A 13,824-nucleotide genomic window follows, 5' to 3' on the forward strand; every position below is an offset into this window, starting at 1 on the left:
AAAATAACTAAATACAAGGAAGGTCCATGCATCTGGGGCAAGTCATCAACCTTGAGGCCTCTCAAGAGCCACTGAAGGACACAAAGACTAAGCACAACACATAGGATTAGAATATGCATGCAATGCAATGTGACCATCTTGTAGGAAGAAGAAAATAGAATAGGAACGATGTATGTTGGTAATTCTAGACATGTCACTAACAATAGTATGTTGGTAATAGTAGGCATGGCGAGTAGGGGAGCAGTGAGAAATAAGTGATGGGTAGTGGAGAAATAGAGTTTTTATATGGCAACCAAATAGGGGAGTTTATTTTTGACATTGAGACAACCACGCTTCCACTAGGAGTTTCCACTAATGACCTGCCACTTGATACTTTGTTTGCCACTAGTTGCAAAAATAGAAATATTGGTATAGTGACAAGGCTAATGAAAAAGATCCATTGACCTATGTTGTAGCATGGCCTTAATGGTATCCTTTTGAAATTTTGGTTCCACAATGACACACCGATTTCGTAGAAGGGTCCATTGCATAGAGTGGGGCAACACACTGTGTCCCAAAGGCCTGGATGGCTAGAGTACACTTTGTGAGCTATAGAAACACTTTCATGTGAGAACCTCGTCATTGGCCATGGAGAATAACGATGCACTGCTTGTTCACCTCATCCACAATGAATCCCAAATGGTGGAAATTACATTAAACTTTCACTTTCACATGTTTAGTCCCTCTATATTTAAAAGGAAGGAAGCTACCATCCAAAGTGTAGTTCAGAGCTCTAGATCCTAAAACCATTTCCTACCTTCGATCAAATTGGATGCATCTATGATCCCCAACAAACACTACTAGTAGATGATACTTGGTAAAAAGTGTTGTGCAACCTTGTACATACATGTATATCACCTCAACCCTACAATGGAGCCAAGGAAGATGACGAGTTGACACTCAGTACAGGTCCCATAGATCACGCAATTGGCATATTTTTCTAGCACACTAGTAGAGCTTCTAGAGTCATGTATGATATGACTATTTTAGATTTGTGGTTGTTGCAAAGGTACAATGTGAGAAACCTATGGAACTTCTTTAAAATATTGTACTTGGTTAGGAAGATTGGGATGACAAATATCTCCAAACAATTTTCTTTTTCTTTTTGTAGACCCTCTACCAAATATATGGAGTGAATTGCCAATAGAACGTCAAACCTGCCCCTTTTTGTTTGATAATATCTTAGTCAAGTAGTTTTGTAGATACTTTTTAGGTACATGTATTTAGCCACATAGGAAAACCTTGTAAAAACAAATTTCAAAAAAGTTGTTAGCAATGGGGGTCTTGGCAAAATCTTCTTTGGCTTGACCTGGATTTTGTGAATTGGCACAACTCCTGAAATGGGATTGGGCGCTTGAGGATAGTATTGAGGATTAGAATTCCTTAAGAATTAATGTACTTATGTTCTCATAGAGGGATGGTATTGATCCTTGGAATCTATACAAGGGGAACAAATGTTAGTTGCCTATACATCGGGATTGGTGCTTGTTGATATTGTAAGGGCTTAGGTTGTGCAACCCTCATATTGTCAGGGCTTGGATTGTGCTTGTTGATATTGTTAAGGCTTGGGTTGTGCAACCCTCATATTGTAAAAGTAGATATTTACATAATGGGACACCATAACCTTAGCAGTTGATCCCTTCTAGGCTAAGTCTACTCCTCAAGAATGGGAACTCATTTGTGCTACGTTGGTCATACAACCCAACACACATTTCCCTTCTTGGGTATATTGGCATGCTTAGGTTGAGATACTCACAGATTTTGCTCTATGAGCTACATAATTTATTCTTTTACTATTGTGGCCATGGCTTCCACTCAATTAGTCAATGGCATGATCCTTATTTGAAGTAATTCCCCTCTTGGAAGACTCATTGTCAATCACGACTAGATTTGTTATCATCACTACCATTGTCTGAATTAATCCTCTTGTCCTCGAGCGACTTGCGACTTCATGAGCATCGTTATAATGCTCACAATTGTTGTTGAATTTCTTAATCTCTTTATAAATGGGATTTTCAATGAAAAAATAGACCATGCGATTAGATATTTATCTTGAAGACCCCCAAGGATGACATTTCGATGTCAACCACTTCGGGTTGTAAGGCGGGGTCATCTTGTAACCTTTGTATTTAAAATATCCTTTAGACTTGGTCATAAAGGAGATTCCATGTGGCTATGTCCTCCACAAGAAGGTCAAAATACTAGTTAGAGTCCTCGCTGATCAAGGCCTTAGAAAACTAGGCTACTTTTGTTTCATCAGATTGGTCCCTACCACCTTGACATGTTATGTCAAGGAGTTGGAGGAATCTTTCAAGATCTCCTCGCCCATTGTATTTTGGCATTTTGAGTTTTGGCAAATGTCTTCTCCCATTGTCATTGGCACTGTTGCATTGTCCATTGTATTTTTGCATTTGAGTTTGCCAGATGGCTTCTCCCATTGTGTTGGCATAATTGCATTGTCAAATGAAGAGAATGTTGAAATCTGCACCCCACGTATGTCTCCTTCATCGCGTCCATCATGTTGCTAGTAGAGGGAGAGAGGCTATATTGTTGGAGGGCATTGAGGGTACAAGAAGGTTCCTAAAAATAGGCAAGTTCTAGCCTTCTTCCTAATTTAAGTGCATAAATGGTGCCAAGTATTGCTTACTAGCCTCCTGTGAAGTGGAACCTCCTTAATCTCGACCTTCATTTTTTCAAAGTTGTAGGAGCCATCACGTCAAGATCATCTTGAATTGCATAATGGTTGTGGACCTTATTGCTTGAAATTAGTGCCTAAATTTAAATGACTTATGGAGTCCAAAATGATGGCAATAAGCCATTAAAAATCGTAGAAACTAGAATTTTCACATGTGAAATTTAGATTCAAACAAGGTTCAATCTAGGACATTTGCCAAAGGGACACAAGACATAATATGCCAAAAGATTCCCAAAAAAATGATCAGCAAATGCACGACAAAACCTCAAGCTCAGAACTTGAAGCTAGGACTTGTCAAGCAAGAAAGAGGGTGGCAATTTAACTTACCTAGGTTGACTCAAAGAATGTTTCTAGTGGATAGCTTGGAAGAAGAATGCTCTATAACTTGACCCCATAAAGTTTTGGATCTATTACATTTGAAGGTGTAGGATTGGTATTATTCTTTGTAGGATCACTACATGAATAATTTGTGAAGCAATGCAATTTGTAGCTTGTTTGAATTAAGATATATCTGCTATGTCATGATTGTATGCGTAGGGCTATGTTATAAGGGTTTTGAAAATTATTTTATTTTTGACAGTTTTCCACTTGTAAGGTAAGGATTTCATGCCTCTTTTTTGAAATACAATTGATCACTATTTTCATAAATCATGGTTTTTTGCCTTTTGTCAAACTTCATTACACAAAATGAGCATCTTTTTGCAAAATGTATAAAATTCGTATGAAAAAATGGAATCTTTCAAAGACTCCCCTAGATTTCCCATTTTGAGGCTACAGTTCTCGAATTAGATGTCACACTATTTCAAGGCTTTGGCAACCTTCCCCTCTACTCAACTCCCTCATAAGCTCTTCATAGCCAAGGCTAATGAAAAATAAAAGAGAAGGATGGGGATCTTGACTCTCAAGCCCAGGCTCAGGCTCTGCTTTCCTTTGATACCAAGTTAGAAGACAGGGTAGATTGGACAACAAATGCGCTCATGAGATAGACACCACATACAAACATTGTACATCTATTCAAAGAAAAGTAAACTTATAAACAATGAGGATTAGGAATGACCACTACATTAACTACTCTACCCACACACTAACTTATGTATGCATTTGCATCAACAAATGAGACCATAACAAATCGGCTATTGATCATGCTCTTGTGGTTGACTTCTTAGTACATTGAGTACTCAAACTTTTCATTAAGGGGTGAATGTAGGTTGAGCCTAAACCACGTAGCAATTTCTAAGGCAACTAACTAGCACTTGTAATTTGGTTGTCAAATCATAGCATGAAATATAAACTATAAACTATAAACTAGCACTAGTAATTTGCTTGCCTATTAACAGTGAGTCATAGGGTTATTTAGGTAGGGAGCCCAAAGTAGAATGGGTTCCACCGAGTGTCTAGTCTTAATTCGAGTAGCTCTAGCTAAGGTTGATGAGCCATGTTGCCCTTGGTGATAGTTGTACGTTGAGGGCCGAGGCGAGTGTTTGCGATGTTTGCACCCAACATCTATTTCACAAGCACCCTTAAAGCTACTACAGTTGTTTGTAATAGGCTGAAGCCTCTTCTTTATATTACAACTATTTGTCTTGTATCTTGGTTTTGCAACTTCATTTTCCTGCAATGCTTGTATTCATTTGTTCATGCTCATCCACCCATATTCCTATAGTTTCACCCACGCTTTCATGATAATACGATGTTTAATCTCCTGCAACTAAGCATCGAGTAATCTCTGTATATCAAGCATAACTCGAACAGCAAGAAAGGGCATCTTCCATACTAGGAACTGTATCTACTATCGAGTATTGTGCACACTCCAAGAACTAGGTTCACTACTGGTTAAGCGAGGGGTGAAGCAAAAATATTATCAACAATTGGTGATCCTATTGGGGAGTGTAGTGCTAGAAAAAACACGTTGGAGATTGAGTGATTGAGCATTGCAATTGATAGGAATGAGTGCACTATCATTGGGAGCAACAGTTCATGCTGACAAGCACATCTACTATGGGAATTGCTTTTGCTTTTGTTATCTTTGGCTACTAAGATGTTTCAGTTTGTCAGGTTGTTTCTTGTCTACCTATGGATTATGGATTAAAATGAGCCTGAAACTAACAGCAATGGGCAAAAGCCTTATTAGCTTTTGCCACCTTATGAGTCTCCTCCTTCTACCATATACCAAACTGTGACAAGAGGATTGAAATCAAGAATTATAGAAAGATGCTACAATACATGGCTCAATCACTCTCTCCTTTGTTAGTTTAATTATTTGCTTGCTATGGATTTAATTTACAAGTGAGCAACCATGAGAAGAAGATTGAAATCTTGAATTGCCTTTCCATCGATCAAATTCATAGATTCCTAGTTCCAGAACATAATCGTTTGTGTCGATGTTATTAGCGAAATATATATTTGAGTTAGCTTTTAGCCATGTGTGAGCACTCGTCGGTGCTCCAAGCATGTGCCGTATTGTAAACTTTGAAGAACTTCACTCTCAATAGATGTACAGAGCACAACAAGAGATTTAAGATCATTGAAATTGCTGAAAAGAAGCATCACTTTACCAACCTAAAATGCAAGTCTGTGCAACTGCAAAACTTTGCAAGCTCTTAATAGTATTAGCAAGAATCCTAGCTATCAGGGAGTAGATGCATCAAGGAGAAGTTGAAGGGGCTATGGAGGAATAGAGCTTGTTGTGAAGGAGAGCTACATGGGATGGAAGAGGAAGAAAGAGCTAGTTGATGTGAAGAAACAACTCTAAAGGAGAATATGATCCAAAAGTGAGAGAAAAGGAGTTTGAAGATGTGGAAGAGGGCTATGGCAAAATAGGACTAAAGGGAATATGGAGGAACAGAGCTTGTTTTTGTGAAGGAGAGCTGAGTGGGCTGCAAGAGGAAGAAAGAGTTGGTTGATGTGAAGAAACGAGAATACGATCAAAATGCAAGAGCAAAAGAAGAAAGATGACAAATTGCCACAAAACAAAACAATTACTACTGAAATTGAAAAGAAACCCTAAATCCTAAAACAAATACCTTGAAACACTTAAACCCCTAAATTAACCATTACAACACACTAAGCTAACACTCACAAAAGTCAACATGACTTTTTCAACTAGTTTTCCAACATCCGTATGCTTTAGCAAACCACTAACCCAAAGTTTCATGGGACTCTTTGCAGGGCTAAAAATGTAAGCATCTGACATGAGTAATGTGAAGGCAAGGCTTTTTGTAAGTTTTTTCTTGATTGCATAAGTTCTCTCTCATTTCTCTATCCTGTATTGGATGAAAAAATGAAAAGAGTAGAAACTAAACTGAATAGAATTAGTGTGTAGGAAGGGAATATACAAATGCAGCTGATCATTAAAGATGAAAGTAGGAAGCCTTGGTGAGCCGAGGATGTAGAACAAAAAATTTAAAGGATGTAAGCAACCTTGGGAAACTATAGTTCTTGGACGTTTTTAACAATGCATTTCAAGTGCTCTACACTTGTAGGCTTTTGGCTTCTTTGATTTCCATGTTGTTCAAGAATAATCAACTCATTGTGTGCTCTTGAAGGGTGATTTCAACACCGTTCCAATGCATGGCAAGCTAATCGACAGCTGGCTCAGTGGATGCATCTTTGTTTGAGTAGCCCACACTCCATTAACTCAATCTCTCCAACGATATGTTCATCGCAATCAGCATGACCCCATCCATGTGGCTGTGTTGCCTATATCTCACTTGGTGGAAGTTGATCCCATCAGTAGAGCATCCCACAAGGCAATTTGGGCCTATCAACGCATCCAACAAGGATCACAATGCATCCAGCAGGTTTTTCTTGCTCTTGCTACTTCTCTCGGAGCTTACAAGAGCTCAAAGAATATGAAATGATTGCTTCCAACGAGTTTTTCTCACTCTTGCTACTTTTCTTGGGCTTCCCAGAAGCTAAATGAAGGCCTAGAAGAGATTTGGAAGTGGTAGTTGGACTCAAGCTCATGGTTCACAAAAAATAGCATCAGGAGGACTTACGAAATAGCTTCAAAATCCCCTCAAAGTCTCCAAAATGCTCACAAAATGAGCCAAGTTGGTCCAAAATACAAAGTAGCAACACCTACGAGGTTCACACAGGAAAAAACGGTCAACAGAAAGGAAATTCATCTTTCGTGCTCAAAAAACATTTCTTTGCTTCCAAGACCACCTATGGGCTTGCAAAACCACTCCATGACCTTCCAAAACCACTCAAAGAACATTCCAAAGGTTTCTACAAGGTCTCTACACACCTGGATGCAAGTAAAGTCACCCAACTAACTTCTCCTTCCTCCCACAGAGCTGCAGCACTAGACTTCGGGCTCCAAACACACACCCGGGCTCAGCTAGAACACCCGTGCTCTGATACCAATTGTGAGCACACAATGGAAACCTACGAGAAGAGAGAGAAGGAGCAAAATAGGAGCGAGTAGTTTGGTGGGTGCAAGATCACCCTAATCTTTTTTATGGTCTTATTTCTATGTTTGAGTATATGTACATGTGTATAATCGTGGTTACCTAGGCACAGCGGCCTTAGAAGTAGGCCCCCCAACATTCTTGTAACATTCACAAGCGGAGAAAGTAATTGGGTGGCATTAACAAATGCATTAAAAAACCTACACCCACTCCAGGACAGCACTAATGGCAACAACATTCCAGGACACCAACTTGTACGTGATGATCCTGTACAACATTCCAGGACACCAACTTGTACGTGAAATATAAATTGTAAACTATCATGAAAGATATGAGATGATTTACGAATTGAGTGCTAAAAACTAGCATAAAAGGAGGTCTGCCATACTTTGGCCTACAAGGGTCCCCCAATTTTTGCCTTTCGGCACAAATATTTTCTATGGGTACCATACATGTGTCAATCGTGATTAACTATGTCACGTGGTCCTCTTTATCCTTCTTGTGCGCTTTTGCAATAAAGGCAAATAATGTATGCTCGTGATATTAGAATGGGATAGCTACTTTCTAGGTACAAGTCCACAAACTGAAACAACTACTTTCTGCATAATTGGCTCATGTGTGATTTTCATAGTCCTCTAAACCCAACCTCAGTCGATCTCTAGCATTTTCCAAAGTTGGGCTCTTGTGTGATTTTCATAATTTTATTTATCTGAATCCAACCTTAACCGATCTCTATTGCTCTCCATAATGGTGCCCAAAGTATTGGGATCATGCTTTTAGTTATCACAAAACATTTGTTTGGAGGCCACATATACTTTCAAATTAGTAGGCAACGATACATTTTATGGGACTACTTTATTTAATGCCAAATGGATTGCAATCAAATGGGTTGCACTCGTCACTCCTGACCCACAAAACACACCCTAACGTAAGCATAGACCCACTAAAAAAGTTAGTGATGTACATCTTGCTCCCCTAACATCTACACACCCATGCACCCCACACCTTACCTTTAAAGACTTTATAGACTTAACCTAACTTGAAGCTAAACATAATCTTACTGGCCCTCAAACACACACACACACACACACACACACATACACAATGAAGACAGATGATAGGAAAAATGGGGAGAGTAAGCACATGCAAGAGGAAGGAGGGGAGAGGTGTAGCCAAAACGAGGCAGGGCGAGGGAGAGACAAAGTGGAGAAGAAGGGAAGATGTGACGTGTGGAGAGAGAGAGAGAGAGAGGGATTTACTCCCCACTTCTAACTTGGTATATATGCCAGCTAACCACAGCCAAACTTTGATCATTGGCCATCTCACCATCGCTCATTAGATTCTAATGGTTTGAGAGATGATGATGGTGGTGATGTCTTGGGTTCTTTTGTTCAATGACGCGTGTGGCCGGCAATTTACAAAAACGTGACGAGAATTTTAGGATGCGAGTAAGAGTATTGAGGTGTGTGTAGTACTAGTAACAGAGCTATGGCTTGTGAGGAGAAAGCCCAAGAGAGGGGAGTGCACGTTGTGCTTGTGCCATGGGCTGCGCAAGGCCATATCACCCCCATGGTGCAGCTCGCCCAGCTGCTCGCATCGGCCGGCTTCCTCACCACCATCGTCTACAGTTCCCGCACCCACAGTCGCTTAGTTCGGGCTTCCTCCCCCGACCTCTCACCACACCGCATCAGCATCGAAATCATCCCCGATGGCCTCCCTTCCGACCCTTCCTACTCCCCTTCCTTCCAAGACGCCATGGCCTCCCACCCAGTCATGCAAACTGGGCTCGAACAGCTCGTGCGAGGATTCATGGCAGGAGACCGCCCCGTCACTTGCCTCATCTCCGGCACATTCTGCCCTTGGACCCGTCCAGTGACAGACAAATTCAAGATCGCTAGAGTCGAAATGTGGTCAAGCTTGGCGATCATTTACAACGTCGGTTTTTATCATCATCGCCTGGTCGAAGAGGGTTTGATACCTTTTAAAGGTGAACTTATCTCTTGCTTTATTTCAAAGCTTGCGTGAAACCTAGGGAGGATTGCAATTCGAGTAAATTGTCATTTGAACTGACCGTCACACCTTTTCTTGTCTTCAAGGGCGGCGAGAAGAGACCTGGATCACTTGCATTCCTGGAATCCCTCCAATGCGTGCTTCAGATTTCCCCAGAGAACTCCTCCCAGAGTCTGAACCAGAGACAGCCTGTAAACTCATGAAAGAATATTATGGCAACGCAACGTATGCAGACAGAGTCCTTGTGAATAGCATCTACGAGCTGGAGAGTAGCGCGTTCGATGCTCTACAAGCCGACCACGTCCGGGCCTATGCAGTCGGACCCTTGTTCCTTCAGAACCTCAACAGCGACACAGACGCAAAACCCACTCTGAAAGCAGCAAAGGCAAGCATGTACAAGGAGGACCACGAGTGTTTGGGATGGCTGGACGGCAGGGCGGCAGGTTCTACTCTATATGTAGCCTTCGGAAGCGATTCGAAGATGTCGAAAACAGACATACAAGAGCTGGCGATGGGGCTGGAAGCGAGCGAGCAAGGCTTTCTGTGGGTGATAAGGCCGGGGTCAGTGGTGGGACAGAGCGAAGAGGGGGAGGCATTGCCGGAGGGGTTCAGGGAGAGGACGGAGGGGAGGGGGCTGATAGTGTCGTGGGCACCGCAGGCAGCAGTGCTGGAACATGGTGCGGTGGGGGGGTTTCTGAGCCATTGCGGCTGGAATTCGACCTTGGAGGCGGTGTGGTATGGCGTTCCCATTGTAGCTTGGCCTCAGCGAGCAGATCAGGGGATCAACAAGAAGATGATCGAGGAGGACTGGCAGATGGGCATCTCTGTGGAGAAGGATGAAGCTGGTGGAGTGGGCAGAGCTGCCATTGAAAAGGCAGTGAGAGCTCTTATGCAGGGGCCTCAGCGTTCACATGCCAAGAGCAGAGTGTTGGAGATGAGGGGGATGACCATCAAGGCTACCCAAGAGGGCGGTTCTTCTAAAGCCAACTTGGAAGCCTTCTTTCAGTATCTCACAGAGCTTCCTTGAACCTACTGTCTACTCCTCATCTGAGCTCACGTTCTGTATCATACACCATAGTCTCTCCATCAAATACACTTCAGCAAACATAGCATTGGAAGTTCTCATGTTGAGTAGAGTAGTAATTTATATATTTGTATTACATTGCAATCATTTAATGTTTCGCCCGATCTTTTATTCTCTCTTTTGATGGGAGTCAGCTCTAAACTCAAGCACTTCCTCCTTTTGTAATTTGTAAAAGGACAGACTTAAATACATGAAATTGTAAACATGAGACATGACTTCTGGTCCGTTATGACCTCGCCCTAGGGATGGCGCCCTAGGGATGGTGCTTAGTATTATGAGTTAGTGATGATCAAAGACTGGCAGTTTTTCTGAAGTCAAGCCTCAAATACATGATAAGACATTGCTCACTTAAACTCATAAGTGATAATGTCGACCTTTAGCCTCACATCCTTCATGATAGAATTTCTCTAGAGAAGATGGTTAGGTTCTCAAAATAATAATTTACTTAATTATAATAAATTTGTTTTCCCATCCTAAATCCCAAAATGCACACACATGTATACATATATGAACCCAAAAAAGTACCTTGTAGAAACATATGGCATAGTTGAGTTAAGTGAGGTAGTATGATATCCTTAAAGAAGATATAGGTAGGTGGAGACGTCTAGAATAGCTTTCCAATTATAGGGGAAATTAGGTGTAAGAAATCTTGATTGGTTCTACATAATAGATCTCTTCCATTGACATCATTGTGTCTCCCTTAACCAATCTCCCAAAGTTCTCCCATAGTTTAAAACTTTTCATCCCTTACACAAATCTAATGCTTGTTGTAGTCTTCCTCTTACCACCTCTTTCAAAATCACCTAGCTCCACTTTTAATTCATGTATTTTTCTCTTACTTTTTCATACTTTCATTCTTTACAAACACCAAATATAATCATCTCATTCCACTTCTCATTCATCCATGTTTGCTCTTCTTTCTTTACATTTCTCTTGCATTTTTGAAAATCCTTGCCTTCTTCTAGGATGCATGGTTGTGTCTGCTTTGCTACCCATGTGGTAGCGAGGTATCATCAAACCAAGGTTTTTGAGGCATCTTCCCATCTCGGACCTATGTGGATCATGTCGTAGGAAAGGATCTAGCGGCGGTATCTTGTACTATTGAGGCAAGGGTGTCCGAGGCGTAGGCGAGGTCTATATCATCTACTAGTAGGTTCGGGAGTTATCTAGCTAAGTGACTCACATATACTAGGTCAAGGGCATGGTCAAAGTGGATCTGGGTGCAAGCAAGCATGGTAGGAGATCTCTCTATGACTGGCATAGTAGCAGAGATGCATAAGGCTAGATATGAGTGGTTAGCTCCGAGTGGGGGAGGGGGTATTGTGAGGTCATGTATTTGGGAAGCAAGAGCCAATGGGCCCACTAGGTAATCCACTGTGCTTCTTCACCACCATGTGGGAAACAAGTGAACCTCCCAGATGACTGCCATCTCTGAAGGCCATTGGAGACGATGAGATCATGGACTATCCTCAATTCAAGTAAAAATTGCCCGTATGCTGTCACATGTAAGGCATTTGCAGAATGTCTCAAGATCCCGAGCTCTATTGCATCTATCTCCGTAACCATGTTGGGGTCTCTCTTATATGCAAAGTCTAATAGGCCCACTTGTTTGTCTCCTATCCTTGCATTGAAGTCTCCCAGAAGGAGGGTGTCTCCCTATCTAGAGAACTCTACAATGTCGTTATGTATCGTCTCAAATGGGATGTGCCCCTCTATGGTGACCTCATGGGCATATGATGACAAGTTTGGCAGGAATAAACATACCGCAATGAAGATCGGTTAGGAATCTCGTAGTAGACTCATATCCGCATATGACACGCATGCTCCTCTCTTCGTACTACAAATATGAGTGTTCTCAAGTGTGTTTTAAAGAGGATAGCTACGCATCTCTTTCTTTAGCTTTTTACTTTATGTTTTTAGCATATTTAGCTCCTTGTTAAGAAGTGGTTGGATCTCTCCTTCTTCAAGTGGAGTACGGGCTTTCAATAGTTCATTCTCATCCTTGAGCTTGGCGATTTGCGTTTCTAGTTCCTTGATCATCAATGCGTGGTGGCTAGTTTTGGCATCAATGAAGCAGGTCATTTCCTCTCGCATCTTACCAATTTGGATCCCCATTTGTAATTGCATCTCTGATCTCCATTTATTGATTTCTTCTTCCAAAGAAGCACGCATTCCCTGTTTGACGGCATCAATATCTACCTCTTTGCTGCCCCCAAGCATTTTTTGTAAATTTTTGTATCACCATCATGCATTTTGGACATGTCTCTCATGGTATTTATGCATGTTTCAACATGCTCCCCACTTATCTTCTCTGTACATGCCCAAATGGCACTATACTTTCTTTCTTTTTCTCCCCTTGTTTTCCTATCAGGTGAACAGTCCATACTGGACACTTGGCCCTACATTATCCCTTTTTGAATATTGTGCTAAAGTTCTGAAATTATGAATGCTCACCTCAAGATCTTTCCCACTCTTTTTTGTGGATCGAAATTTGCATTTGAAAGCACTGTTTTGTTCTTGTTGTTTTCTTGGTTTGTTGCAAGTGGGTGTCTCCTCCAAAATCACAACAGAGGTGAAAGAAGAAGGGGGGGGAAATCGATGGTAGAGGTCTCCTCTTGGGGCCTTTAGATGAGGCCGAGGCTACAATGGTAGCCCAACTTAGCCTAGCCAAGCTAGGGGGCTGCCAAGGGCGCACACACAACCCAAGGCGTTGTGAGAGCCATTAGGTGGAAGGCATATATAAGATAATGCTATAAGAAGGCTTTAAGAGACTATATATATATAATTTCCTAATGTACTTGTACAATACTTTAGACCTACCCACATCTCCTACTCTTATCAATTGTGGTATTAAACCCTACACTATGTCGTGTAGCTTTGGGTGATTGAAACTTGTAGAAGAGTATTATGAAAGTTGAAGTTACTATATACTTTATTTTCTTTGTCTATTGCATATTGTTTGTTGTTAGAACATGCCTAGAACAAACATCTCATCCATTAAGGTCAAGTTTGACTTAACTCTTGTGAAAGAGCCATATGTGTTTATAGAACTACTATAACATAGGTATTTTTAGTACCTAAACATGCAAGGAGGCAAATTCTTGCTACACAAGGGCATGAATCACAAATAAAGAGAATGAGACAAAGTGGAGACAAGATATAAACAATTACATACATAAACATGGAGACAAGATAGAGATAATTACATGTTCGTGTACATTTTCATAGATGTTTTCATGCCAAAACAATACATCTAAATTTATCCCCTTTCAACTAGGCACTCTTACAAGAAACTTGGCAACGCACTATCATGTGGGTAAGCATTTATCTTGAATGTCATCAATTCAATTTAAGTTTATAATCCATGATTGGGAAGTTTAGGTAAGCTTTTGCAATAAGCACATTAAAGCTATCATAATAGGTTATTGAATATATGCAAAGAAATTGCAATTGCTGAGATAACTAAATCCAAAGCTCCTTGTCTTAAAGTTGTTCTTAATCGTGCTTTAATTATTGTGGTGTGCACACCAACATTTAAAAACCTTACATTAATCAAAATAGATATGCAAGGGAAATCATAGCAG

At 41.0% G+C, this 13,824-nt stretch overlaps 1 protein-coding gene across 1 annotated transcript; it reads left to right on the forward strand.

Moving 5' to 3' along the window:
* Positions 1-8,553: 8,553 nt before the first annotated feature.
* Positions 8,554-10,362, forward strand: LOC147889072 (7-deoxyloganetin glucosyltransferase-like). Its single transcript, XM_087392185.1, has 2 exons — positions 8,554-9,133; positions 9,243-10,362. Exons 1-2 carry the CDS (start codon positions 8,635-8,637, stop codon positions 10,181-10,183), a joined length of 1,440 nt encoding a protein of 479 aa, XP_087248311.1. The 5' UTR covers positions 8,554-8,634; the 3' UTR covers positions 10,184-10,362.
* The last annotated feature ends 3,462 nt before the right edge of the window (positions 10,363-13,824 follow it).

This window comes from Dipteris shenzhenensis, chromosome 21 (assembly GCF_047967505.1).
Source record: "Dipteris shenzhenensis isolate YYH24624 ecotype China chromosome 21, Dip_SZ_1.0, whole genome shotgun sequence".
Classification (NCBI taxonomy): domain Eukaryota; kingdom Viridiplantae; phylum Streptophyta; class Polypodiopsida; order Gleicheniales; family Dipteridaceae; genus Dipteris; species Dipteris shenzhenensis.

Coding starts and splice junctions, on each gene's coding strand:
- LOC147889072 (XM_087392185.1), top strand. CDS start 8,635: ATGGCTTGTGAGGAGAAAGCCCAAGAGAGGGGAGTGCACGTTGTGCTT. Junction 9,134..9,242: donor GGGTTTGATACCTTTTAAAG/GTGAACTTATCT, acceptor CTTGTCTTCAAG/GGCGGCGAGAAGAGACCTGG.